This window comes from Diaporthe batatas (assembly GCF_019321695.1).
Source record: "Diaporthe batatas strain CRI 302-4 chromosome Unknown Contig00005, whole genome shotgun sequence".
In the NCBI taxonomy this organism is placed as follows: domain Eukaryota; kingdom Fungi; phylum Ascomycota; class Sordariomycetes; order Diaporthales; family Diaporthaceae; genus Diaporthe; species Diaporthe batatas.
The window spans coordinates 384,083-408,071 of record NW_025408552.1 but is presented as its reverse complement, the minus strand read 5'-3'; the positions used below and the strand labels follow the sequence as shown (position 1 = coordinate 408,071).

Here is a 23,989-nt window from a genome sequence, read left to right as displayed (position 1 = left end):
CAGCCACATTTGAAGCGCAGCAGCATCACATCATGGGTTCAAATAGAATGCTGGTGCTTTTCCAAGATACCCTCATCATGGATTGTGCTCGGCCGGCCCCTTTGTTTCATCTAGCGACAGCCTACATAGGGCATTCATCTTTTTGGGGATCAGGAGTTTTTCGCCTTCGGAAATGGCGTTTACAATTTGGGCATTGCGTGGAACAACGCCGCGGCGACCACTTTGGGGCCTTGCATTCGGCACCAATCTACTTGGTCTGGCCACGAGCCTTGTCCTACCCCTCTATGGGTAGTCATGTTTAGATTTGGCGGTTCAGTGGGTTCTCGTCTGAGGGCAGATGGGTTTTAGATTAGCCACTCGCTTCAATAACACACATTGCGTTGCTTTTAACATCCGTGACTTTCAGGTTCGTGGTCGCAAACCTTGCTTGAAGCGATAACAACTTGCACACATGGGCGTTCCTGGCCATTATTGTAAGCTATAGCTGTTCTACACCAGAGATCAATTGGTCAATGACCTGATTGTTCACATTCCCACCCAGCACGTCACTCATTAGAGACACGACGCCGCGTAGCCTTCTCGACTTGATCTCGTCCTCCAGATCTCTCGATTTCTTGGCGGCCACCTCCAGCACCTTCTTCGGGATCCTGGCCAGCCTTGCGACGTTCAGCCCATAGGACCGATGCGCAACACCTTCAGCAACCTCGTACAAAAACGTGATGTCCTCATCAGCATCCGGCCCATCGTCGGCCCCGCTGTCGGACCCGTCACCGTTCCCGGCGGCGGTGTTGGGCTTAGTGGCGGTGAAGCGCATGTGGACGTTCCTCACGAGGCCGCCGTAGCCCTGGGTGACCTTTGCGAGGTTCTGGTAGTGGGTGATGAACAGTGTCAGACATTTAGTCTCGCGGACCACGTGGTCAAGCACGGCGTGGGCGATGGCGGCGCCGTCGTGGGTGGACGTGCCGCGGCCGAGCTCGTCGAGGACGACGAGGCTGCGCGGCGTGGCGGAGCGCAGGATGGCGGCCGTCTCGGACACCTCGACCATGAAGGTGCTCTCGCCGCGGAAGAGGTTGTCGCGGGCGCCCATGCGCGTGTGGATGCTGTCCATCAGGGTGAGGGACATGGAGCCGGCGGGCACGAAGGAGCCGACCTGCGCGAGGAGGACGAGGAGGGCGACGGCGCGGACGAAGGAGGACTTGCCGCCCATGTTGGGGCCTGTGATGAGGTGGGCCAGGGGGGAGGGGCTGGAGAGGGAGGCGGTGAAGGGGATGTAGCCGTTGGGGAGGGTGTGCTCGGCGATTGGGTGCCGGCCCTCTGTTATGGAGACGGTGGGAGGGGTCGAGGATGGGAGGAAGGTTGGCTTGGTGTACCCCGGGAGGGATGCTACCTGGGCGAGCGAGAAGAGGCAGTCGAGCGTGGCCAGGGCGGAGACGGCATCGCGCAGGGGCTGGTATTGTGCGCCGATGGAGGACAGCAGCGACTTGAAGGCTTGGTCGCATGCGGCCGCCAGCGACTCCTTGTGCTGGTCGCGCTCACTGATCATGCGGACAACATCGGGGGTGTGGAAGCGGGACAGCTTCTTGGTGCCGCTGATCTTTATCCAGGAGGCCGGCACCTTCTTCAGGTCGGTGTTGGGGACTTCGATCAGGTAGTCGATCCCCGCGACTGTGGCGTACGATACCGGTGTCTTCTTCCCAAGCTTGGCGGCTGCCTCTGCCCGGTGGGCGTCCAGCTCCTGCTCCACCGCCGCGATGCCGAGCTTGTGTTCTGTGATGTCGTCCGTCTCTTCCGACTCGAGGAAGAAGTTGTACTTGTCATCTTGCCGGGCCGCTACTGGGTTGATCTTTTCCAAGAAAGAAACTACCACCTCGCCAATTTGTGGTATAGAACAGACCGCTTCCCTCAGCAGTGTGGACTTGAAGCCTGTATCCTCGGGTGTCTTGATTTTGCTCTTGGGGAATTCCATAGAAATCTTCTGCAGTATTTGCAGCGTGTTCAAGAGTTCTGGCCGGGAGCACTTGTTGTAGTAGACACGAATGAGACTCCTCTCGAGATCCGTCTTGATATTTGTCAGCAGGCCCTCGAGCTTGTCAACCCTCCAGTTGGACTGATTCTCGTGCAACTCTTCGACGGCTGCCACTCTCTCCTCAAGCTGCTCTTTGTCAAGCAAGGGCCTGCCAATCCACTTTCGCAGCAGTCTTTGCCCAAATCTTGTACGGGTCTTGTCGATTGCCCACAGGAGACTGCCTTTTTCTGAATGGTCGGTCTGGTTCCTGTAGACTTCCAAGCTTTCCAACGTCGTGCCATTGATAAGCATGTGTGTCCTCGTAGAAAACGAGGTGAAGTATTTGGTCAGGTCGAAAATATGCTCTAGACCGTATTCGGTCAGATGATTGATCATTGCCGACAGGCAGATGGTGACGGCTTCTGGGAGGTGCAAAATCTTTTCGAGCAGAGACGAAGCCCGCTCGTCGTTGTCCTTGAGCTTTCCGGCATAGAATTGTGTCACATGCGAGTAGGCCTCGGCGGCCATAGTCTTGCCCTTTGGGACTCTCTCAATGCGGCTCCGGTCCCCAAACACGTTGGTACTGCTTCCAGAGAGGTGTTGGAGGAGCTTGTCGCTAGCCTTGGTCAGGTCACCGACAATGAGGAACTCGCAAGGCGAGATGTGCAAAAGTCGAGTCTCGATCTCGCGGCGCATGAAGCCGTCTTCGAAGGTGTCGTAGATGATATCTCCGGTGGCTGGTTGGACGGCCAGCATGCCCACGTCCACCTTCTCATCAGTACCGGAGCCTTTGGCTTGAGACTCGGTAATGCAGAGCAGGTAGCCGCCTGCCGGAGCGCCACTGCCTTCCTTGTTCGTGGACTGATCCAACTCTCCGAGCTCATCGACGTAGGTTCCTTTCGTGTAGACATTTGTGAGCTTGCGAACGAAGGGCGCATTGCGGTTGTCTCCCGCCTTCTTGAGCGCTGCTGTCTCGATCTGGCGGACAACGCCAACCTTGTGCCCGGCCGCTACCAGTCTCTTCGCATGAACCGGGAGGCGATGTACTGGAATGCTTGCAGAAGCGAATCGGTCTAAATGGGCTTCGGAAGGATCTGGAAAACAGTCAGTAAATTGCACTAGAATGAGCAGCCCGGGCCGAGTACTACTTACGCTCATCATACCGGAACTTGCCGGGGATACAGACGATGCTCAGCTCTTTTGCAGCAATGCGAGCGTCTTCGCCGAAGAATTTGAACTTGTAGCCGACCTCTACGATGAGAACTGTGTCCATGTGCTTCCTCTTGATGTCCAGGAACTGGATCTCCATGGGTGTAAGCTTGCCGGTCTTGGCACCCTTCTTCTTGTTTGATTTGGCGGGTCGAGCTGCCTCCTCTTCGGCAGCATCGTCTCCATCCTCGGCCTCCTCGTCCAATGCGGCTGTGTCATCGTCTATCTGGAAATTCCGGCGCTTGATCATGACCATACTGTCTGGGTGTCCGAGCTTCTTGACGAATTTCCGATGTAATTCCTCCTTCCGCCGCTGCGAAGCTGCATCCTCGTTCGCATCATCATCTTGAGGGTCATTTCCACCATTGGTCGGTCGCGACTCATCATACACGTAGCGACCTGCTCGGGCAGTAGTAGCCTTGACCGCGGTGGACGATGTCTCGAGCCGAGGGGAAGAGGGCTTGCGCGAGAGAGCGATCTGCTGCGGCGACTGGTCTTTTGACCTGGCACGCTTCAGGGAGGGCTCTTCGGGTGCGTCATTTCCATGATCTGTGTCTTCTTGGAGAGGACGTTTGCGGGAAGATGGACTGCCGTCGGCGACATCGCGCCCAGGTGGCGACGGTCGCTGGTCCTGGGTCTGGCGGTTCCTCTGGATGGACTGTGAGAGGCCATTGACGGTCTTTGGGGTAAAAAAGCTGGTCAGGGATGCCTGCCTCTTCTCAGGATTCTTGGATGGGCCCGCCATGATGGTCAGATCCTGAACATCACTGGCTGACTGGCTGGTGACGCTGGTTCTCTGGCGCCACAGGTGCTTAACGCGTGCAGTAGCTTCGGAAGACGCGTCTCGTTATCTCAGGCGGAGCGGGAGCTGCACCCTCCTCTGAAGCTGGGATAAGATGGCGAGGGACATGATCCGTGCACCCAGGCCCAGCTTGCAACCCCAGCAGCTCCCCAGCAGCTCCCCAGGCTCCCCCATCTCGCCCCAGGAAACGAGACGGGCTGCAGTGGGACGAACTCCGCTTCTTCGTGGGATCGGCAGCACTTTATTTTGACTTCGCTTGGTTGGTCGACCACCCCAAAAACTTCCCGAACAGGCGACAAACAATTTACTGCTTCGACACCGGCTTCGCTGTCTCATGCACACGTGCGCCGACAGGTCGAGTCAGAGCCAACATACCATACCACCAAAATCACATTGCCGTGCCCTGTGCCCCAACCGACCCTCCCTCGAGAGGTCAAGGAAGCTAGCTAGAGAGACCAGGAGCAGGAAGAGGATGTTGTGTTCCCACCTGCCATGACTGGGTTGATCAATCCATCTCGTAAGGTCATTCTCGCAATCCAGAGTGGACTCGACTCCTCTCCCATCCACGACTCGGACCACGGGCCCGAATCTGCGGCAACGACACCATTCGATAGCTCGTCAGCCGACCTTTGAGCACGCATTGGCACCTGTGCACTGGTCTGTTGGCTCTTGGGGGGGAAGCGTGGCTGGCCTGCTTTTCGGCGGCGGACACCTGGTCCGAGCAGCCCTCTCCGAGTCCGGTGCGGTGGCAGGTGGTTCTATTCTTGAAGACCTCTGCGCTGTCACATGGGCGAGTCTCCTGTCCGACCGTCCACCGTCCTGCCGTGGTGGTGGTGCCGTCCCGCCCGAATCTCCAGCACGCCAAGAGCCAGGATCGCTTCCAACCCCCGGCACCCCTGGTGGCCCAGGTGGCACTGTATGGCCAGGGGTCGGGCTTAATTCAGGCTAAATGGCAACGCGGAAGAATTGCTGCAATGCCTCTTGGCCGAGCTACAGCACTGCGGTACCAAGGCTACCTCCAAAATTCTGGTTCAACATCTTCAACTTCGCCGCAAGCGCGCGCCTTTAACCTTCACTAGCAGGCGCCAGTTGCTTTCTCCCGGGAACCCAGAGCAGGCCTCGAATCCTGGCACATCTAGGCACTCAGAGGTCAAGGCCTTGGAGTTATTGGAATTGTTACCACTCTTTTGTTCACCTATGACGGGTGCATCTCGCACGTCTCGCACCTCTCGCAGGGCCAACTTGTGGCCCCCAAGGCCCCTTCTGCTCAGGCGAGCCGACTTTCCGATAGGAGCCCTGACAGGCGGCAGGAGGATCGACGTGTCCTGGGGGCTTCATCAATTCCACATCCTCAGTCTTGCCTTCTGGAAAGATTCTAATGGGGATCGGCCAGGATTTAATACTCGGCCTGCAGGTATGTCAGGTAGGCACCATCAAGTTGAAACAGCGCGCAAAGCACAACAGTGCCATTGTCTCTTCCGTCTGGACGGATTCGGCCGAGTGCAGGTCCACCCAATACATGCACATGTCGAGAAGTCTTTTCGAGTCTTTGCGCCCTGCACAATTGGCATCTCACAATTCGGGACGCTACTTGATCTCTTCTCGGGCTGCACGCCACTCAGTCAGTCCTCTTCCCTTCCTCTAGAGCGAGGTTGTTTGGGGCCATGTCCCTTCAATGGCTGAATGGTCATGCGCGTTCATGTGGGTACAAAGTACCAGTTCTCAACGGCCCTGGAGGCCAGGTCAAGCTGTCGAGGCTGACAGCTTCCCCATGGGCAACAAATGAGCATCCCCGGATTCCCCTTATCCTGGTAGGGGCAATGCCTGTTGACCATCTTGCCCTAGCTGGATGCGGCCGAGCACCCTGGTCGTCGAAGCCTTTCCAAGCATGTAGGCCCACCTTTCCATTTATCCAACTTCTGCCGGTGTAGTATGATCCCAGCCCATCGGGCTGCCTACCCCAAGTTCCATAGGGTGCTGGGCCAGCCTCGCCCAGTGGTCACACTGTCTCGGCCCTACTTGTAAAGATGCTACCCTCTGGTCCATCCTCGTTAGGCTGGCAGATCCAATTTATGCAGAGTAGCCGGTCCGCTTGCCCGTACGTGCCTTGGGACTGGACAAGGTTGTTATGTTCCTGGTAGAATATACTGTTGTTATATATTCCTGACCCACTCCCCTTCTCGTTTCGCACCGAGTCCTCGTCCATCAGTCAACTTCACTTGGCCATACGACACTGGGCACACCACGCTGTGGCTGCTCGGAAGTTCTGTCCTACCCAAGTCTTTCAGATTTCGCCTAGCCCATTGCCTTGAGTTTCGGATCCGTCAGCATGGGTATCTTCAAGAGAGAGGCGCCCAACAAGGAGGCAACACTTGTTGCCCAGGAGGAGGCCCCCAAGTTCGAGCGTGTGAGCTGGACCAAGGAGCCCGGCCTGAGGAAGCTCTACTGGCACGCCTTCGTCCTGTGTATCGCTTCCGCCACCACCGGCTACGATGGCATGTTCTTCAACAGTGTGCAAAACTTCGAGACATGGAAAGACGTGAGTTTCTGTTTCTGGTCCTATCGCCCACGGGCATTCGCTAACCAAGAAATGAATAGCACTTCGGTAACCCGCAAGGCTCGATGCTTGGTTTGCTCGGAGCAATCTACCAGATCGGCAGTGTCGCCTCCATCGCCATTGTTCCATGGTTCGCCGACCACCTCGGCCGAAAGCCCCCTATCATTATCGGCTGTGTCATCATGATTGCGGGAGCTATCATGCAAGGTGCCGGCAACACTCTTGGTGTCTTCATCGGTGGCCGTTTCCTCATGGGTTTCGGAAACTCCTTCTCGCAGCTGGCGTCTCCTACGCTTCTGACAGAGATCTGCCACCCTCAGCACAGAGCACGTCTGACAACGGTGTACAACTGTCTCTGGAACGTCGGTGCGCTCTTCGTCTCGTGGCTCTCTTTCGGCACAGACTACCTTAACAGCGAGTGGTCTTGGAGGATTCCGGCCCTGCTGCAGGCTTTCCCATCGTTGATCCAGCTCTGCTTCATCTGGTGGGTTCCCGAGTCGCCTCGTTACCTTGTTGCCAAAGACAAGCACGACCAAGCCCTAGAGATCCTCGCCAGATACCACGCCAATGGCAACGTCAACCACCCGACTGTTCAGTTCGAGTACCGTGAGATCAGGGAGACCATCGCCCTCGAGCTCGAGGCCAAGAAGTCGAGCAGCTACCTCGATTTCGTCAAGACCAAGGGCAACCGCTACAGGTTGGCCATCCTCATCTCCCTCGGTATCTTCTCGCAGTGGTCCGGCAACGCCATCATCTCCAACTACTCGAGCAAGCTCTACGACTCCGCCGGAGTTACCGACTCGACCGCCAAGCTGGGTCTCTCAGCCGGCCAGACCACGCTCGCCCTCATCGTCTCCATCACCATGGCCATGTTCGTCGACAAGCTGGGCCGTCGCCCAACGTTCCTCGCCTCCACAGGCGGTATGCTGGGCACCTTTGTCTGCTGGACGCTGAGCACCGGCCTGTACGAGGACAAGGGCGCCGAGGGTGGCAGGTACGCCATGATCTTCTTCATCTGGATCTTCGGCATCTTCTACTCGCTGGCCTGGTCCGGTCTCCTGGTCGGTTACGCCATCGAGGTCCTGCCTTACAACCTGCGTGCCAAGGGTCTCATGATCATGAACCTGTCGGTCCAGGTCGCCCTCACCCTCAACACCTACGCCAACCCTCTCGGCTTCGATGCCTTTGAGCCCCACACCTGGAAGCTCTACCTCATCTACACCGTAAGTATATCCCCTATGCAAAGTGCAGACTCATCACAAAGTCCAACGAGATACAGTCCGCTGACTCTCTCCACCACAGTGCTGGATCGCCGGCGAGTTGGCCTTTGTCTACTTCATGTACGTCGAGACCAAGGGCCCCACCCTCGAGGAGCTGGCCAAGATCATCGACGGCGACCACGCCGCCGTCGCGAAGCTGGACCTCCAGCAGGTCGAGAAGGAGGCCGCCATCGAGTCCCACGAGGAGCACTTCACGGGCAAGTCCTAAGCCTGCTACATTGCTTGCTTGCTTGTTTGCTGGGAGGGGCGTTTGTTCCTACATCCATATACGTGTATAATGAAATTTCCGCATGGGGAGGGACAGTGTGTTTTCGCATTCCAAAACGGCAGTCTCCGACCTACCGTAGGGTAAATAGATGGTCCTAGATACTGTCTTGCGCCGGCCGACCACCGAGGGTTTGGGGGAGCCCGAGGCTGCTCCACAGAGACAGTCGAGGTTCTATAGATTTTCCTGCAATCTCATCCAGCGCATATACCCCGAGCATAAGCGTTCGTTTTGCCCAGTTGTGATCATGATCCTTAGTCTACCTTTGTGTCTCGTGTGTCCAGTAAAGTGGAGCTTGGCAGGTAGAGCAGTGCTTACGGATCCGCGGGCCGTTGTCCCGGTCAAACACGTCGTACACAGCAGACTAGCTCCAGAAGAGGCCCCTTGATTGTACAGCTGAGCGGTCACCTAGTGCTCTCCAATCGGTGAGCTGGAGTGGGCCAAGCAGATGGATCTGGGGCAATGGATTTGGAAGACTTGAGGGGTCATCACGAGGACACCATTTCCAGGACCAAGATCTGCGGTCCAGCACCAGCCAGATGTGCCTGGGCCATTGGCAGGCAGGATTCCATGATGCCTAGACGGCTCAGTGCATGTGGTGGCGAACTTGAGTCAGCGGCAGAGTGCTTCTGCAGTTAAGATCCACGGCTCACGGCCGGCACCAAGCGAATAACCGCTGTGGACGGCTACCCTTCAAGCATGACTTATTGTCCAGGCCCTATAGAACCAGCCTGCAGCAATGTGTTCGTGTAGGTAGCGGTTGATCATCCAATTCGTTAATAGAATGTGACGCAAAGCCAAAGGTAATAATATTACCACTATGAATGGCGTCCAGCAATCCCAAACGGGTATATACATACATAAGCACGGCTTGGACCACATTACCGGCTATATCCCAAGCAGCCCCCGTCTGGTTATTGTCGCATGTATCCAGCCTAGGCCAGTCGTAGTATCACCCAGGCCTAGCCATCCTCTCCAAAGCAATGACCCTTCAACCCTTTAGACTTCATACTCTGCCTTCTGCGTTCCCGCTCGGCATTGAGCCGCCGCGCCTCGTTGGGAGTTCTCTGGACTTGGCGGCGCGCGGGCCTCGACGCTGGGGGTTTGCGGTCCCTGGAGACGGCATCGAATGCCTTCAGATCCGCCAGGAAACGGCGCAGGCGAAGGCCGGTCCTGTCGCGGATCCATGCGTCCAAGTCTTCGTCGCACGCGGCGCAGATGGCCATCTTCAAACCGAGAAGAATATCTCTGTCGTCGATGTCCCTGTCCAGGTGGGCTGCAGACTCATTCGTGACTGAGGATGGGGCTTCTCCTGGGGATCCGACCTTCTCTTCGGTCTGACGCCTCGAGCGTTGGCCGCTGGGAGACCCGTAGTTGGACACCAGCTCTTGAGAGGCCTCAAGCTTTGCAGCGGCCTGTTGAGCAGCTTCGAGCTCGATCTTCCTTTCATACTTTCTCCTCTCGTCCATGTCATCAAGCTTCTGTATCACTGCGTCGAGCGCTTTCTCAAAGGAGGATGATCTCCCTACCGCACATGTCCACGTATCTGGCAGCTGCGGCGCAGTGCTAGTATCCTGAGCGCTGGTAGCATTTGGTTTGCCTGACTGGGTCGCGGTAGCCTCTGTCTCCTCCTGTATGGTGGCTGGTACAGGTGCGAGTCTTGCGTGCGACTTCCTCCGCAGGACTGTCACTCTGGACCATGGCTTGCATAATGACTGCCCAGTGTGGTGATGGCTGGTCACTTGGGACTGAGGTGACGTTACTGGGAAGTCTTTGGGTGGTGTCGCAGGTTTCTCTTCGAGATGATCGCCAAGAGTAACCATGGAGTGCTTGGAATGAGGCACTTTTGGAGGTATCGGGGGTCCATGTCCAGACTCAGCAGATTTCCTGACTCTCTCGGTCTTCGTGGCAAGCTGAGACCGGCCAGGAGTTGGATCCTTTGTTGGCACCGGTGGCCCTTGTTGCGTCGCTGCGACAATTTTGACTCCTTCATTTGCGTGATCTTCCGAAGACGGGGATTTATCATGTATCAATACTCCTGCGGTCGGCCATTGTGATGTGTCTTTCATGTGCCGACGAGGACTTCTCCACGGTATAGGCTGGCGCTCGATTGGCGGCCCTTTCCGACGAGGCGTGTTGACCGGCGAACTGACACGGCGGGGTGGTGAAGAAGAAGACGATGATGTGTTGTTCGGTTCCGGCTGTTTGATTTGGGATATGGCCGGGCTCGGGGAGTCAAAGTATGCATCGATGATACCCAATTTGTCCGAAGGCGTTAAATATGGCTCAGCCGCGGACGCTTGAGACGGATGAATATGATCGACAGAAAACTTCCTGTTACTGTGGCTTTTGACAGCGGTGGGACCGCCAGTCTTGCGAAACCAAGGAAGTAAGGCTTTGTTGATCGGTGGTCCTGCTTTGCTAGGGGCCTGCTGCTGCATTCGCGATTCAGAAGAGCCAGCTTCACTTTCATGGCCAGAAACAGCCACTGGATCCCCAGGAACCGACTCCTCCTCCTCCTCCGATGGGCTAACAGTACTCCCGTCGACTTGTACATACTGCACGGGTTGATCTCTCCCGTTTCGATTGTTCACAACTGTTCGCCGCTGAGCGGTGGACTCTGGGACCCTTGGCATCTGCTCACGAGAAGTGACAGCCAGTCCGGCAGCTTTAAACTGTTTATGGTAGGGCAGAAGCTCTGCCACTGTATCAAGAGTCGTCGGAGAGTCTGAGACCGTAGGCGTGACCAGGGGTAACTCTGGTTTTCCGTTGGCGTTGACTGCAGAGGAGTACCTCTCAAGTTGCTTTGTGAAGCGGGCCAAGTTCTTCGATTGCTCTCGTGTCTGGGCTGGCCCAGAAGGTGGAATTGGCAGCGCCTTGTGTTTGGTAGGCGATATGAGACACGAAAGGCAGTCCTGCTGCGACAGTCCCTTGCTGAACGATTCTTCGGCTAGTGGACCAAGAGTTGCAATGCGGTTGTCTGCCACCGCTCGAGACGATGGATATCCGTTTTGTCGACGAGGTCTGCCAATAGGCCTGGCACTCCGGGAGGGAGGAGGAGCGCGAGCGACGTAGCTAGCGTGCCTTTTTGCGTTGTTTCTCGGAAACTTTATTGTCTCTGTGCTGCTGCTACCGTCGAGGGCCCCGACATGAGCATATTCAGGCTGCCTCTCGGATGAGGCTCCTGGCCAAACTCAAGTCAGCCCACGATGTCATTACGCTGGAAGTGAAAGACACACCATAATGACCGGGCGCTTGTGGCACTTGCATAAGAGAGAATTCCCCTTCGTGCCGATTTCGACCAGATTGCACCGCACGGCCCGCAGGTGCGTCGTTCGTCTTTTCCTGAGTCGGAGCGACATCCTGCTGGACGGGCTTGATCTCGGGGCGAGACTGCACATGTGGGCTTGGATCTGCGTCACGTCGGCGAGGTGTATCGAGACCGGCGATCCATTGCGTTGAGCCGACCCGTGGGCCGGCTCTTGAGTTCCTTTTGTGGACAGAAGTGCGTGTACCGGATGGGCGAAGGCCCGAGGAGGACGTTGAGTGGGCGAAGGAGACCCTGACCTTGCTATTCCTGTTGCTGACGACACGGCGCTTGCGTCGGCCGACTAGAGCCTGCTGTGCACGTCGGAGTCGAGAGAGTGGTGGGCTGAGAGGTCTCTTAAAGACGTCCTCAGTGGCCTTGGTAGAGGGATTCGCAGGTTGGGAGGCGGATGAGGCGGCTTTGATGGTGGGCCGGCCATGCGGACTTCCTTTCTAAGATAAGTTGAATGCAGGCATCGTCCATATTCCAAAAAGGTCCCTTGGTGTAAAGCGAACCCGACAAATACTACCGATGATGGGGCATGCTAGGGCGGCGATGGGTGTATCGTTGGTATCATTGCAAGAGAAAATAACAGTGGCAGGCCCAGAAGGGGCCTTCCACAGCGGCTTGGGGGCGATCTGGAGTGGACGAGCACTCCTTCCGTAACACCCACGGGTGTCCAAGGTCCTCATCTGATGTCCTTGATGCCAGGTGCTGCGTAGCTCTCGAGCTGCCTCCGCCCCTTCCTCAGCAGGAACTCGATGGCAGCGAAATCGCGCTTCTCGATGGCCAGGTTCTTGTTGAACTCGGACCTGGCAAAAGCCTGAAAGTGTTTACGGGAGGCCTATGAGTCCATTGTCAGTGAGTGTCATTCAGCCTCTCAACACTTGAGAGGGATGGATGTGGTTAATTACATCTGGTTTCTTGCGTGTTTCTCTCAGGCATTGACGGTACAAGCCGAGTACCTCTTTCTGTAAGCCTGACAGGCGAGCCATTGTGAAACTCCTTTCTGGTACTCCTTGCTCTGAGCTTGTTCAAATCGGCTCCCGGTGCGTTGTACTGTAATCTCATCGAGTTGAGTTGAGGTGGGCTGGTTGGTCGAGAGGTTTTTGGAGGATTGGCCGGCCAATGGTGGACGTCATTACTAGACCCACCCCCTAGGTTCAAGAGCTGGGACAGGGGACTGGGACCCTGAGACCAGTGAACCCTTGTCCATCGAAGTCGAATCCATCTCAACTAGCAATAAATATATCAATCCTTAGAATTTCCTTATAGCTACCAAATATGTCGTCTCTGCTTATACGATGAAGTTGTATCAACCTGAAAAAGTCCAGCCTGGCTATGAGTTAACAAGATCTGCTCGGGTGACCGCTTCGCAGCCATAGGGATATCATCATCCTATGATACACCCTCCCATGAGACATGCTCTATATTGTAAACTTCTATAGTACAGGCTCCTAGGAGATAACTCCCTAAGACACGACCCGCCAGCACTTACCCTGCCATCTTCCTACCCGGTCAAGAGGGAACCTCCCAAGGTGGTACCTTCCAACCTCTCAAGACATGACATCCCGAGCAGGTTCCTGCCTCCCGTTCTAGGTGTATGCCGGTGCCATCTCTTCTTTCGTGTCTTCTCTCGTCCCCGTCCTTCATCCTCCGTACCACCTATCGTCATGAAATTCCAGTGCCTGGCCTGCTACGAAGAACGGCCAGCCAGGAAAACCGTCAAGCTGAGCTGCCACGCCTACTGCAAAGGATGCTTCCGCCAGCTCGTCCTGAACGCCCTCCAGTCAGAATCGTGCTAGCCACCCAAATGCTGCGGGCCGATCGACGAGGCAACGTGCCTCAAGAACATCCCTCGTGGCCTGCGCAAAGTCTACAAGGCAAAGAAGCTCGAGTACAGCGTCCCTTCCCACAAGCGCTACTACTGTCCATGGCCAGACTGCGGGATATTCGTCCCCGATGATGAAAAAGACAAGCCATTCGACAGGGCGCGATGCAAGCGGAGGCACGTTACATGCAGGAAGTGCCTGGGCGCCGCACACAATGACCCGGTCAACTGCGAGGAAAACCAAGACCTGAAGCTCGTGACGCAGATGGCCGACCGGGAGGGCTGGAGGAGGTGCTGGAAGTGTGGCACCATGATCGAGCACACCAGCTTCTGCCGCCGCATGCACTGCCGGTGTGGCGCTGAGTTCTGCTTCGTCTGCGGAGCGAGGTGGTGGTCGTGTAGGTGTACCGAGCGCCACCTGAGGGAACTCAAGGATCGCGTGGCACGCCAAGCGGAGATACGGCGGCAGACGGAACGCGTGGCAAAGGAGAGGATGGAACGTGTGGCACAAGGAGCAGCTTTGGACGAAACCCCTCTAGATTTCGATCAAACTCTACTAGAATTCGAGAATTCGGCCAACCCCCCTAGAACTCAGTAGGACTCAGTAATATGATGATACGCTTCCGGGATACGCGCCCGGAGCTTGCCTACTGGCAACAACAGTCTCCTCGTCCGAGCTGTTCTCGTCCCCGTAATCGTCGCTGCGGTCCGGTGGGGCGCGCATCGTGTTCAACGTGAGATTGTCCAAGACGGGCACATCGAACGGCTTGAGCGTGTGTATCTCGCGCGCTGAAGGCATCTGGGCCAGCAAAGTGCCAGGTGCGGTAATAGCCTGGGTGAATATCTGGGACGTGCACTGTCAGCAATTTGATGGAAGCGTACTTGGATGAAGGCAACCAATTTTTGGAATAAGTAGAGTATCTACTGACCGTGTCATTTTGCTTGGCCCATTTGGCCTCCAGCATCTCAATCACACGCGTCTCCTCCAGCTTACCAGCGTCCGAGCCCCATGTCGTGCCCTTCTCAACCCGGCGGTCCTCCCGTTTCTCTGACCACTCCTTCTTGAGCCTGCCGAACCCAGAGGACTTTTTGGATGGGTCTTTTACCTCGACGCCCAGCTCCTGGTACGCAGCATGTAGCCACCCAATGGCGTTGCCGGTCTGCCCGCCCAGCTCGGCGTCAATGCCAAAGAACCGGCATGCTTTTGCCCTGCTCGTGCGCCGGAGGTCTTCGAGATACCTGATGAAGCCCTCATTCAGCTTTCCAGACCCCGCGGTTCCTCCCCCGCCGCCACTTGCCTCGTCCCCTTCCTCTTTGTTCTTCTTGCTGCCGAACCGTATACCGCCGCCGCCGCCGCCAACAGACACCCCTCCTCCCTGCGACGCGCAAAGCGAGTGCGCCTTGGCCGCATGCTCCGCCGCGGCGACACAGAGCCTGGCAAACAGGTGTGCCCGCACCTTGGGTATGTCCGGCGCCTTGTACATCCACTCCTTGTCGTTTTGGTTCCGGTCCTGCGCCACAACCGCCGGGTACGGGTCGTCCTTGAGCACGGCGAGCAGGGTCGCCTCGGCGAGGGCCAGCTCGCACTGCGCCCGCGCCGTGGCGGCTGACACGTCCGCGCAGGGGGGTGCGGACACCTGGGAGCTGTGGGGCCGCTCGGCGCGGCGGGCGAGGTAGTCATAGGCGCTGGCGGCGTCGAGTAGGTGCTTCGTGGCGGTGGTTATGGAGGCCTGGCGGGGCTGTGAGCCGATGCCGTAGAGGTCCTCGGTGGTCGTGATGGAAAAGAGCGGCTGTAGGGCTGTGCGGGCCAGGAGGGTGTATGTGTAGCCCAGGGTGGCCAGCACGAAGGCTACCTCATGCTCCAGGCTGTGGATCTTGACCCTTGCGTTCTCCTTCCTGCCTGGGATGAAGACGTCAGCCAGCGAGGGCCGCCACTCGATGTTAAGGGGCACATTGGACCGCTGGATAATGCTGAAGATCTCGAGGCCGTTTCCGATGGTGCGGTGGTTTAGGCCCGAGTCGACGGCCAGAAGGTAGGGGAGGTAGCCCGTAATGGCAGAGACAATGGTCGGCAGGTTTGAGCTCTGCGACTGTGGGGAGGATCGCTTGTGTTTCTTGAGCACATCTCGGACGACACCACGTTGGGTACTGGCTGAGAGAGGGAGCGAGGGGTGGGATTCACAGGTAAAGCTTGACGAGTACGAGAAGGCTGAGGTCGTAGGAAGGACAAAGGGGTAGGGCATCTTGAGGGTCAAGTCTGTAGCAGCACAAGTCCAAGTCAACAGTTCACAGTTGCCAAGGGTCTGATCAGATTGGGTGCGGAAGAAATAGGTTGTGCCTGGGACATACCTGACAACACAAAGAAAATAACAGACAAAACCACAAACGAGGGCGTCCACCACAAGCTGGTGGACTGAGGGGCTCAAGCTTCTTGGCGCCTGGTGTCGCGGAATGTGATGCATGTGCTGGCTGCTCGCTGGTCGACTGCAACCACAGAGCTCCAAGGGTAGGGCCCTACCTAGGTACGTAGCTGATGTCATGGCAGGTTTGAGAATGCCCCAGTCCTGCGGTTAGTCCCCTGAAGCCCCACTGGGTAGCCGGAGAGGTGGAAGATGCCGATCCCGGGGTTACAAGGGTTGTGGGAGCTCGAGCTTCTGGACAGCTTCCAGAAACCTCAACCGATCGAGCTGTCTGTTACACCACAAAAGGTCCCTGACGATCGACCCACGCACCCAGCATTGGGCACCACAATCGCGACCGCCACAACTCTCACCACCCTCGGCAGTCCACAGCTTCCCAATGGCTGGAACACCCTCAGGCCGTCACCACAAGCCTCGACGCAAGGTCAAGAACGGCGAGGGAAAAGGCTTCCAGCTCTCAAAGGCCGAGACTCTGGTTAGGACGCCGTCCTTCCCACTATCAGCCTTTCTCTGGCCAGCAAGAGCCTCGGTATCACAATGGGAGGTACTGCCGCTTATCCTCATGGTAGTTGGCCTGTTCAGATGGGCAGCCGGTCTCTGGGGTTATTCTGGTAAGCATCGGCCTGGCCTTGAAGCCCCTCTGCCAATCTGGATCGCAGAAACGGCCCACTGACGCTAATTCGTGCGACTGCTGCAGGATTTGAGAAACCCCCAATGTTCGGTGACTACGAGGCCCAGAGACACTGGATGGAAATCACAACACAGTTGCCCATCTCGTCATGGTACTTCTACGACCTCCAATGGTGGGGCCTCGACTACCCGCCCTTGACGGCATACCACAGCTGGTTGTGCGGCAAGATTGGCACCCTCATCAACCCGTCTTGGTTTTCGCTCTACACCTCCCGAGGGATCCACGATCCAAATCTGAAGATCTTCATGCGGGCTACTGTCATCGTGTCCGAATACCTCATCTTCGTCCCTGCCGTGGTCATGTTCGTGAGGAGGTACGGCAGGCTCCAGGGTGTGTCCAACTGGACAATCTCCGTTGCCCTGGTCGCTGTGCTCATGCAGCCTGGCACCATACTCATCGACCACATCCATTTCCAGTATAACACGGTCATGCTGGGTTTCGTCATAGCGAGCATGTCCTCCATGCTTGCTGGCCGCTACTTTTGGTCATCCGTGTTCTTCGTGGCCGCATTAGGTTTCAAGCAAATGGCCCTCTACTATGCCCTACCGGTCTTCTTCTTCCTTCTGGGAAGTTGTCTCTTCCCTGAGATCAAGATCACTCGTCTCCTGGCCATAGCCCTCGGCACGGTCGTCTCATTTGCCCTCCTGCTCCTCCCACTGGTTGCCGGCGCACTGTATGATAAGAGCCAGGGCGCCTCTCCCACAGCCGAGCATCTAGGACCTGACGCCCGCCTCCCAATATTCGAATGGATAGAGGACTACATCGACTCCAACGTCTTCTACTGGCCTGTGATCGAGCAACTTGTCCAGATGATACACCGCGTCTTCCCGTTTGCCAGGGGGCTGTTCGAGGACAAGGTCGCAAACTTCTGGTGCGCTCTGAACGTGGTCATCAAACTGCGCCAGTATCCATCGGAGCTCTTGCAGAAGGCGTCCTTGGCAATGACCCTTGCCTTCAGTCTGATCCCTTGCCTGATTCTGTTCTTCAAGCCCAAGAAGGAGCTGTTGCCGCTGGGGTTCGCGGCTACAGCCTGGGCCTTCTTTTTGTTCAGCTTCCAGGTCCACGAAAAAAGTGTTCTCCTCCCGCTGATGCCCATGACTCTGCTCTTGGCCGGTAACAACGGTCTTGGGAAGGATATCCGGGCATGGGTTGGATTTGCGAACATTCTCGGGGCCTGGACCATGTTCCCGCTGCTACAGCGGGTAGACCTGCGCATACCATACGCCGTGATCACCGGGCTGTGGGCCTATCTCCTCGGTTTGCCGCCAACATCTCTGAGTGCTTACTTCGAGGGCAGCAGCGGCGCTCTGACACAATGGGCCACTTTCCTGCTGCATGGCGGCTTCTATCTCGCCTTGGCAGCTTGGCATGTCCTTGAGAGTTTTGTCGCCCCACCGGAGGACAAGCCGGATCTGTGGACCGTACTCAACGTTGGCATCGGCGCGGCAGGTTTCGGTCTCTGCTATCTCTGGTGCCTTTACCGGTTGGTTGTGGAAGCCCAGATCCTACCCAGAAAATCCGTTTCCATACAAAAGAAAACGCAATAATGTGCGCAAGCAGGCGCACGCCGAGCCGAGTGCGATATTCCAGGACGGCAAAGCTCTATTTCAGGTCTCATATAAAATGTGGGCGGCAGGGTGTTTATTACAAAGCATAGCACGGTGGCATTATACCAGACTTGTTTTTCATTTTGTTCTCATCTTTCTAGATATAGTTGCTGTACTATATGTGTTTGCACTACAGATCTCGTTTCTCGGGGTCCGAGTCCAAGTTGAGAAAAGTCGATACCCAGATAGTAACACACGGATGGCAATTCCCATGGCTTCACGACACAGATGGCCACCGCTCAGCATGACATGACGGCGTCGGCACGATAGCCTTGTCCACATTGCATGCATGCCGCATGCAGCACGCGAGCGGACTGGGATCAAGATGATGGTGCACAACGTGCTTACGCCACGCAGCGCCACGCACTGGCGGACTAGCAGGACCGACTGGGCTGCCCAGCACGGCACGCAGGCCTGGACCACATGAGCACGCCCTACGGGCACAAGGTCTTCCACACGTCGAATCCTGAGCGGGGCAGGTGGTCTTGCTCGGCCGCCCGGTCGGCCCAGCCTGCTGGATAAGCGGGCTGTGGACCAAGCAGGCTCCCGGCGATGAACTCTGGAAGTGGCATGGGGGTGGGCTGCACCCGCTTTTGGAAGAAGTCTCCGCGGTCTATTTGATGATTGTGCGCCCGCATTTGTGTTGTTGTGGTCAGCCGAGGGTTCTGGAAGTGCTTATTGCCGACTTCCTATCTGTTGGTCTTTCCTACAGGTCGGTTGGCCCTCATTTTGCCCACTGCACAAGGGCTTTCCCCCCCGCTGGATCTGGGTCTCACCTGTCATTTCGTGTTTCTCCTGGGGAATCCATCTCTCAGTCCAACTCGAAGACGAGAGGAAAGGCCAAGCGGGTGTCTCAGCGGCGATCGCTGCGGCCGTCGATTCGGCCGCCTGTCCTCCCGGGAATGGGGTTTTGTGGCGGAGGGCAGCATCTGCCGGCCGCCTTTCTGGGCCACCCAAGCCAAGTGCCGGGTTTTACATGAGGACTTGCAGCTTCAGAAGTCTATGAGCAGCCTTGGGCAGTTGGCACACAGCCTGACAGCCTGACAGCCGAGCGTCTTCCAGATAGACTTGTGCCAGTCTCACTGCCCTTCCCTACCTCCCTACCTCCCCTCTCGTGGTGATGATTCAGAGACTTGCAGGACAATATTGGATCACGAGCAACGTTATGTAAGCTCGGTCGAGTTCGTATCATGAGAGAGACCGAAAGCTGCGCCCTACACTAGCGAATGGGACGTGGCATCACCGCGGAGGAGGATTCGACGAAGGACGGGCCGCGGGATGCCAAGCCAGCGGACTGCGGCTGACGATGGAAGGCTTTCATTCCAACCCTCGCTTATCATTTGCGATTCCCCACCCCCTCTGTCTTTCTCCTCCTTTGGGGGCCACAAGTTCTCGCCACCAGGACTCTTAGCACACGAATTTGCAAATTCGCATCTCTGTAGACGGATGGGGAGCAAGCCGGATGTTGTGTCTGATGAGACCAGGCAGGGGAAAGACCAGGGGGCTCCTGGAAATAAAAGAGTTCCACCACAGCGCAGGGCTGACCTACTTGCGAGCTAATCGAGCTAATCCTGTCCGATCCCACCCCCCACAACAAAGCTGCTAATGTACCGCGCCGCAATCTATTTCGACCTCAAACCTAACCACCCGGCTCAGGTAGATGGCTCAACCACAGATTCGCCAGCTGCTACGGTGCTGCTCTTGTTCGGCCGCCGGATGACGGCCGTCAATGAAATTGTGCGGAGGCTCGTTGCCTGCATCTCACAATAGCTTCGGCCATGGCCAGCCCTCGTCACCCAGCTCTTTGGTATGGTGTATACGCATACCTGAGACATTCTGACAGGTCAACAAAGTTGGCCTCGCCTCGCAATGTCCTTTTACACCGAAAAAACTGGTTCTGGACAAAGAACACCCCCGCTTCACATGTTGCTGATATGAAGTGTCGGTTTTATCCGAAGACACCCAACGACATCAACCTGCCAAGGGCTGGCTTGCCAGTCCCAAGTCCAGCCACCACCTCGCCCTCCCACCTCCCACCGCTCCATCGAGTTCTACACGTGATGGTCTATTGGCTCGATGTTTTTTAGATCCTGGGTGGACACACCCACCGGCTGGATGCGGCGTCGCTTGCTGCACTGTAACCCAACATGCATCTACATACAAGACGCCATTGGAAGCCCGGTACCCCCCTCCCCCAAGTTCGAGGCGAGGCGAAGCTATCTTCCTCGCGGGCCGTTCCCAGGCTCCCAGATTCCCATATTGTATGCTAGCATGGAGGCGTCGAGAAGGGCGGCCGTACCGGGCGGTGTGCCAATGTCTCCAGTACGCCACGCCATGGCATAACCCCCATACTAACGGCCACAGTTGCTTCTGGTTTGTCATTACCAACGCTATCTCCCGTCTCCAAAGTCTCTTGCACCAAGTTGGTACCCAGAAAGGGCAAGTGCACCGTGGGAAGGATGCACATCATGGGCTTCGGTCCTTTGGGTGCGCCAACACGCAGCAGAACAAGTGGAGAGCTGCTGTGGCTAGCAAACTCGCCGGAAGCTAGTGCTGTCTGCCAAATGCTGAGCGAGGGTGGGACAGCTTATGAGCCAAGGGTCGTGTTGCTATTTTCCACATTTGGCTGGCACGTCTGCCCCGGTTGCGCTGCGGTCAGCAACAAGTGAGGTCCAGAGGATTCCTCTTTCGTCTTATTCTTGGACTGCTAGGCCCTTGCTCACTCATGCCTACGGCTGTTCCGCCCTTCTGCTAGCCCATGTAATTATCTCATTTCTCTGAACCCTCCCTGTTCAGTTCTGTCTCCTCTGTCAATTTTGTCATCTCGCCTCACTGATCTACACACACGAGTTGCACTGTCACGGACTCGTGGTATACGACATATGGGCTTCGAATGTTCGAGTTGAATGGCACGAGACCACATGATGCTCTCAACGATACTCTTGGGCTTGACGGCCCTGGCTACTGTTGGAAGCGCTCAGAGCACGGAGGAATCCGATTCGACGCCGTCTAGCTCGTCGGCAAGCAGGACTGCTTCGGCTACGTCCTCGTCGAGTTCCGCAGCAACCACATACGTTGTCTCTGTGGGCGCAGTATGGACCTCATATCACGATATTAAGATGCTCCCATATTAACCAAGCATCTAGGAGGGCCACAAGTTCAGCCCGCAAGTAACAGAGGCATCTGTCGGGGATGTCATTCGTAAGGCCATAACCGTGCCCACTCCCACCCATCATCTCTCACTGACACGATGGCTGCACAAAGGGTTCAGATTCTATCCCACAGGGCATTCAGTCGTCCGGTCGGAGTACAAGTACCCATGGTAGGTGCTCATCTCCGGTCTTAGGGGGGCTTGGATATTTCTAACGTCGACGTAGCATACCTTACGAAATGACCGGCCCGAACAAGATCGGCTTCTTCTCTGGCTTCGAGGATGTTGCCACAGTCTCCAATAATGTAGGTCGGCGACGGTTGCATCTGTATTGAACATTCCCATTGACAGCATGACACCACAGGGCCCTACCTTCGACGTCAGGGTGAATGACACTGCACCCATCTGGTTCTACTGCGCAGCGCCGGGATCATGCATCGACAACTGGATGATTGGAGTCATCAACCCCAACGAAACGGAAACTCTAGAAGTGCAGACCGCGTACACGAAGAACACAACTCTCCAGTTGGTGCCAGGCGACTCGTTCCCGTCTGAGACCGCTGCCGGCACCCCGGGCGCTACACCAACGTCGGCCTCGTCTTCCGGGTCCAGTACTCATTCTCATTCCAGCGCACCTCTCAGCCCCGGCGCTATCGCCGGTATCGCCATCGGCGGGTCAGTGGTACTCCTCATAGCGGCGACACTTCTCTACTTGTGCGGCCGGAGAGGAGGACTGGACAAGGCATACAACCGACAGAGCAGGCACACCATGGCCCCTCCGCCCGTGAGCGAAGTCAAGTACAACGCCGGCGCCAAGAGTCCCGGCCAAGAGACATTCGCGACAACGGCGTACTCGGTGACGCCGTCGAACGACCCATACCAGCATCACCATTCGCGCAGCATGTCACAGGGCATACCCGGATACTCGGCCCAGAACGGCAGCCCGCCGCCGATGAGCGTCCACTCCCAGAACTCGTACCAGCATTTCGGCGGCCCACCCGGGATGAGTCCTCCGTACATGCAGGGGTCGGACAATGGAGGATCGGGAGGGTTATTGTGAGTTGCGACCGATTCCACGGCGCGGGATGTGTGGATATGAGAACCACGTATACTGATATCCCCTGACAGCAGTGTACCCCCACGACACGGCACGCCGGGACCTCCGCAGCAGACCCAACAGTCACCCCCGGTTGAGCTGTCTGCAGCGTCGCCCATGCAGGGCTACCCGGCATTGCGGACGTTTAGCTGGGCCACTGGTGGCGACGGGAGAGACCGGTCGAGCCACCACCCTGCATGATGGCCACCACGTCACGCTCACTTTCTTCACTTCTTCCATCACGACGGTATTATTTATGCCTCAATTTCGGGATTTGGGGCTCATTATATATTTGGTATGGCGTTAAAGGAGTCTTCTCGTGGCACTCGTTAAAAACGGTTAATATCCACGGGGCTCGGGACGTGTAGAGGATACCATGGCTGGCACAATCACTGGACATTCTTTTACTGGGGTGGTTGGCCACGCATTTGCATAGAATCACCAGGCCTGATAGGGCATCTTGTCAGCTCCCAAGCCATTCAATGGGAGACGCTTTTATGACGGCAATATTCTTGTCTCTGACATGCCCATGTTTGGCCCATCAACAGTTTTTGTCGACTTTAATTCGGTATGTCACAGGTAGGGTTCGCCGACAGGGTCTCCAGGGCAAGGTCCTCTCGGATCGGGAACGGGTCGCCCTCATCCACATTGTCCTCTCCGTGGCTTGTCCCCCATCCCTCGTGACTTCGGACCATGGCTGCATCCGCCAGGTCGTCATCATTCCTGTCTTCATCCTCTCCCAACAAGCTCTCATCCTCCTCAGAGGTGTCGGCCAAATTCGTGAGATCCACCACCACATCGTCTTGCTTCTTTGTCTTCAACTCGCTCCTCGCCATCTCAGCAGCCGCGGGAACGGTTCCACCCTCCGTCACCATGAGGTTTCCCTCTCTCAAGGTTCGGCTGATTGCGTCGTGTTTGGGTCGAACTGATATTCGGGATTGCGTCTTCTTTGACCTTGAAGTGGGTTATCAGAACAGGTCTTGACTTCGCCCGAGGGCCGTGTCCCTGCCTGTGGTGGTCCTCCAGATGTCCTGCTTATCCGTTTAGCCGAGGGTATCGAAGCGCGCTGTTGGTTGTACTGTCAGCCACCTCTTCGTGTGGTGAGGGAATCTGATCTCGCTAATGCTACCATCGTAGTCTGACTTCTTATCTTGGCCACCTCAGGCTTGATATATTCGATGCTGTTCTGCTTTGTTTACTAGTAGTGTGATACCGCATCCGGCCAGACTGTATGCCAGGGACAACAGAATTTCAAATTATAGGCTTTGTCTCACCAACACTTTCATCACATGAAAAACTCTTTATGTGCTACCATACTTTGCAAAAACAGAGCAGCTGCCCTACCTAGGTATGTAGCTCCCTATCAGGATGTTGTGCACCTAGGAAAGTTGAACACATCCCCACTCCTAGGCATATAAAAACAATAATTACCCGATTGATTCATTTTATCTCTATCACTTGAAAATCCCAAGCGTACTTTTATCTCTTGCCGTGGTATGAGCTTGGACATGGCTATGTCTCGAAACAATAGAGCTCGGGGGAGCACTGATAAGTGGTCCCTATTCCTTCGCCAGCGGCGAGTCCAAGACCAACTCCGGCGGCTTACGAACGACTTCAAGAGCTGCTACTGCCCGCCTGGGTGTCGGGGTGGCCCCCACAACCACGTTGCCGCTGATCCTGCATCGCTGCCCCAACAGGACCTACACGGCCCCCATGTCCCTGTAAATGGAAATATCACGAGAACATCTCTTAGACCAGAGGTTCGGGC

At 56.5% G+C, this 23,989-nt stretch overlaps 8 protein-coding genes across 8 annotated transcripts; 4 read left to right on the top strand and 4 right to left on the bottom strand.

The window, feature by feature from the left end:
* Positions 1 to 395: 395 nt before the first annotated feature.
* On the bottom strand, positions 396 to 4,031 carry KVR01_004879 (mismatch repair protein MSH3). The gene is made up of 2 exons (XM_044790437.1): positions 3,158 to 4,031; positions 396 to 3,099 (listed from the first exon to the last, which is right to left on the bottom strand). Exons 1-2 carry the CDS (start codon positions 3,957 to 3,959, stop codon positions 479 to 481), a joined length of 3,423 nt encoding a protein of 1,140 aa, XP_044645324.1. The 5' UTR covers positions 3,960 to 4,031; the 3' UTR covers positions 396 to 478.
* A 2,314-nt stretch (positions 4,032 to 6,345) lies between these two features.
* KVR01_005357 (uncharacterized protein) lies at positions 6,346 to 8,061 on the top strand (the record flags this gene model as incomplete). The annotated part of the gene is made up of 3 exons (XM_044784391.1): positions 6,346 to 6,555; positions 6,615 to 7,796; positions 7,876 to 8,061. 3 exons carry the CDS (start codon positions 6,346 to 6,348, stop codon positions 8,059 to 8,061), a joined length of 1,578 nt encoding a protein of 525 aa, XP_044645802.1.
* A 1,019-nt stretch (positions 8,062 to 9,080) lies between these two features.
* On the bottom strand, positions 9,081 to 11,480 carry KVR01_005044 (uncharacterized protein; the record flags this gene model as incomplete). The annotated part of the gene is made up of 2 exons (XM_044789986.1): positions 9,081 to 11,286; positions 11,338 to 11,480. 2 exons carry the CDS (start codon positions 11,478 to 11,480, stop codon positions 9,081 to 9,083), a joined length of 2,349 nt encoding a protein of 782 aa, XP_044645489.1.
* A 633-nt stretch (positions 11,481 to 12,113) lies between these two features.
* Positions 12,114 to 12,420, bottom strand: KVR01_005065 (uncharacterized protein; the record flags this gene model as incomplete). The annotated part of the gene is made up of 2 exons (XM_044784631.1): positions 12,114 to 12,269; positions 12,340 to 12,420. The coding sequence occupies 2 exons, from the start codon at positions 12,418 to 12,420 to the stop codon at positions 12,114 to 12,116; spliced, it is 237 nt and encodes a 78-aa protein (XP_044645510.1).
* A 492-nt stretch (positions 12,421 to 12,912) lies between these two features.
* Positions 12,913 to 15,782, bottom strand: KVR01_005614 (uncharacterized protein). Its single transcript, XM_044794448.1, has 2 exons — positions 14,186 to 15,782; positions 12,913 to 14,100 (listed from the first exon to the last, which is right to left on the bottom strand). Exons 1-2 carry the CDS (start codon positions 15,716 to 15,718, stop codon positions 13,858 to 13,860), a joined length of 1,776 nt encoding a protein of 591 aa, XP_044646059.1. The 5' UTR covers positions 15,719 to 15,782; the 3' UTR covers positions 12,913 to 13,857.
* KVR01_005425 (uncharacterized protein) lies at positions 13,099 to 13,854 on the top strand (the record flags this gene model as incomplete). The annotated part of the gene is made up of 2 exons (XM_044781631.1): positions 13,099 to 13,197; positions 13,231 to 13,854. The coding sequence occupies 2 exons, from the start codon at positions 13,099 to 13,101 to the stop codon at positions 13,852 to 13,854; spliced, it is 723 nt and encodes a 240-aa protein (XP_044645870.1).
* Positions 15,783 to 15,936: 154 nt separating the features above from the next.
* KVR01_005296 (dolichyl-P-Glc:Man(9)GlcNAc(2)-PP-dolichol alpha-1,3-glucosyltransferase) lies at positions 15,937 to 18,416 on the top strand. The gene is made up of 2 exons (XM_044787159.1): positions 15,937 to 16,287; positions 16,374 to 18,416. Exons 1-2 carry the CDS (start codon positions 16,056 to 16,058, stop codon positions 17,912 to 17,914), a joined length of 1,773 nt encoding a protein of 590 aa, XP_044645741.1. The 5' UTR covers positions 15,937 to 16,055; the 3' UTR covers positions 17,915 to 18,416.
* Positions 18,417 to 19,877: 1,461 nt separating this feature from the next.
* KVR01_005223 (uncharacterized protein) lies at positions 19,878 to 23,498 on the top strand. Its single transcript, XM_044785680.1, has 6 exons — positions 19,878 to 21,066; positions 21,121 to 21,175; positions 21,239 to 21,296; positions 21,352 to 21,430; positions 21,490 to 22,181; positions 22,254 to 23,498. The coding sequence occupies exons 1-6, from the start codon at positions 20,881 to 20,883 to the stop codon at positions 22,420 to 22,422; spliced, it is 1,239 nt and encodes a 412-aa protein (XP_044645668.1). The 5' UTR covers positions 19,878 to 20,880; the 3' UTR covers positions 22,423 to 23,498.
* Positions 23,499 to 23,989: the final 491 nt, after the last annotated feature.

Excerpts from the sequence above, each read along its gene's own strand:
- KVR01_004879 (XM_044790437.1), bottom strand. The coding sequence starts at position 3,959 with ATGGCGGGCCCATCCAAGAATCCTGAGAAGAGGCAGGCATCCCTGACC. Across the intron at positions 3,100-3,157 it reads CAAGTTCCGGTATGATGAGC|ATCCTTCCGAAGCCCATTTA; the intron begins GTAAGTAGTACT and ends ACTGTTTTCCAG.
- KVR01_005614 (XM_044794448.1), bottom strand. The coding sequence starts at position 15,718 with ATGCATCACATTCCGCGACACCAGGCGCCAAGAAGCTTGAGCCCCTCA. Across the intron at positions 14,101-14,185 it reads GGGCCAAGCAAAATGACACG|ATATTCACCCAGGCTATTAC; the intron begins GTCAGTAGATAC and ends TGCACGTCCCAG.
- KVR01_005296 (XM_044787159.1), top strand. The coding sequence starts at position 16,056 with ATGGCTGGAACACCCTCAGGCCGTCACCACAAGCCTCGACGCAAGGTC. Across the intron at positions 16,288-16,373 it reads CGGTCTCTGGGGTTATTCTG|GATTTGAGAAACCCCCAATG; the intron begins GTAAGCATCGGC and ends CGACTGCTGCAG.
- KVR01_005223 (XM_044785680.1), top strand. The coding sequence starts at position 20,881 with ATGGCACGAGACCACATGATGCTCTCAACGATACTCTTGGGCTTGACG. Across the intron at positions 21,067-21,120 it reads ACGTTGTCTCTGTGGGCGCA|GAGGGCCACAAGTTCAGCCC; the intron begins GTATGGACCTCA and ends CCAAGCATCTAG. Across the intron at positions 22,182-22,253 it reads GGAGGATCGGGAGGGTTATT|CAGTGTACCCCCACGACACG; the intron begins GTGAGTTGCGAC and ends ATCCCCTGACAG.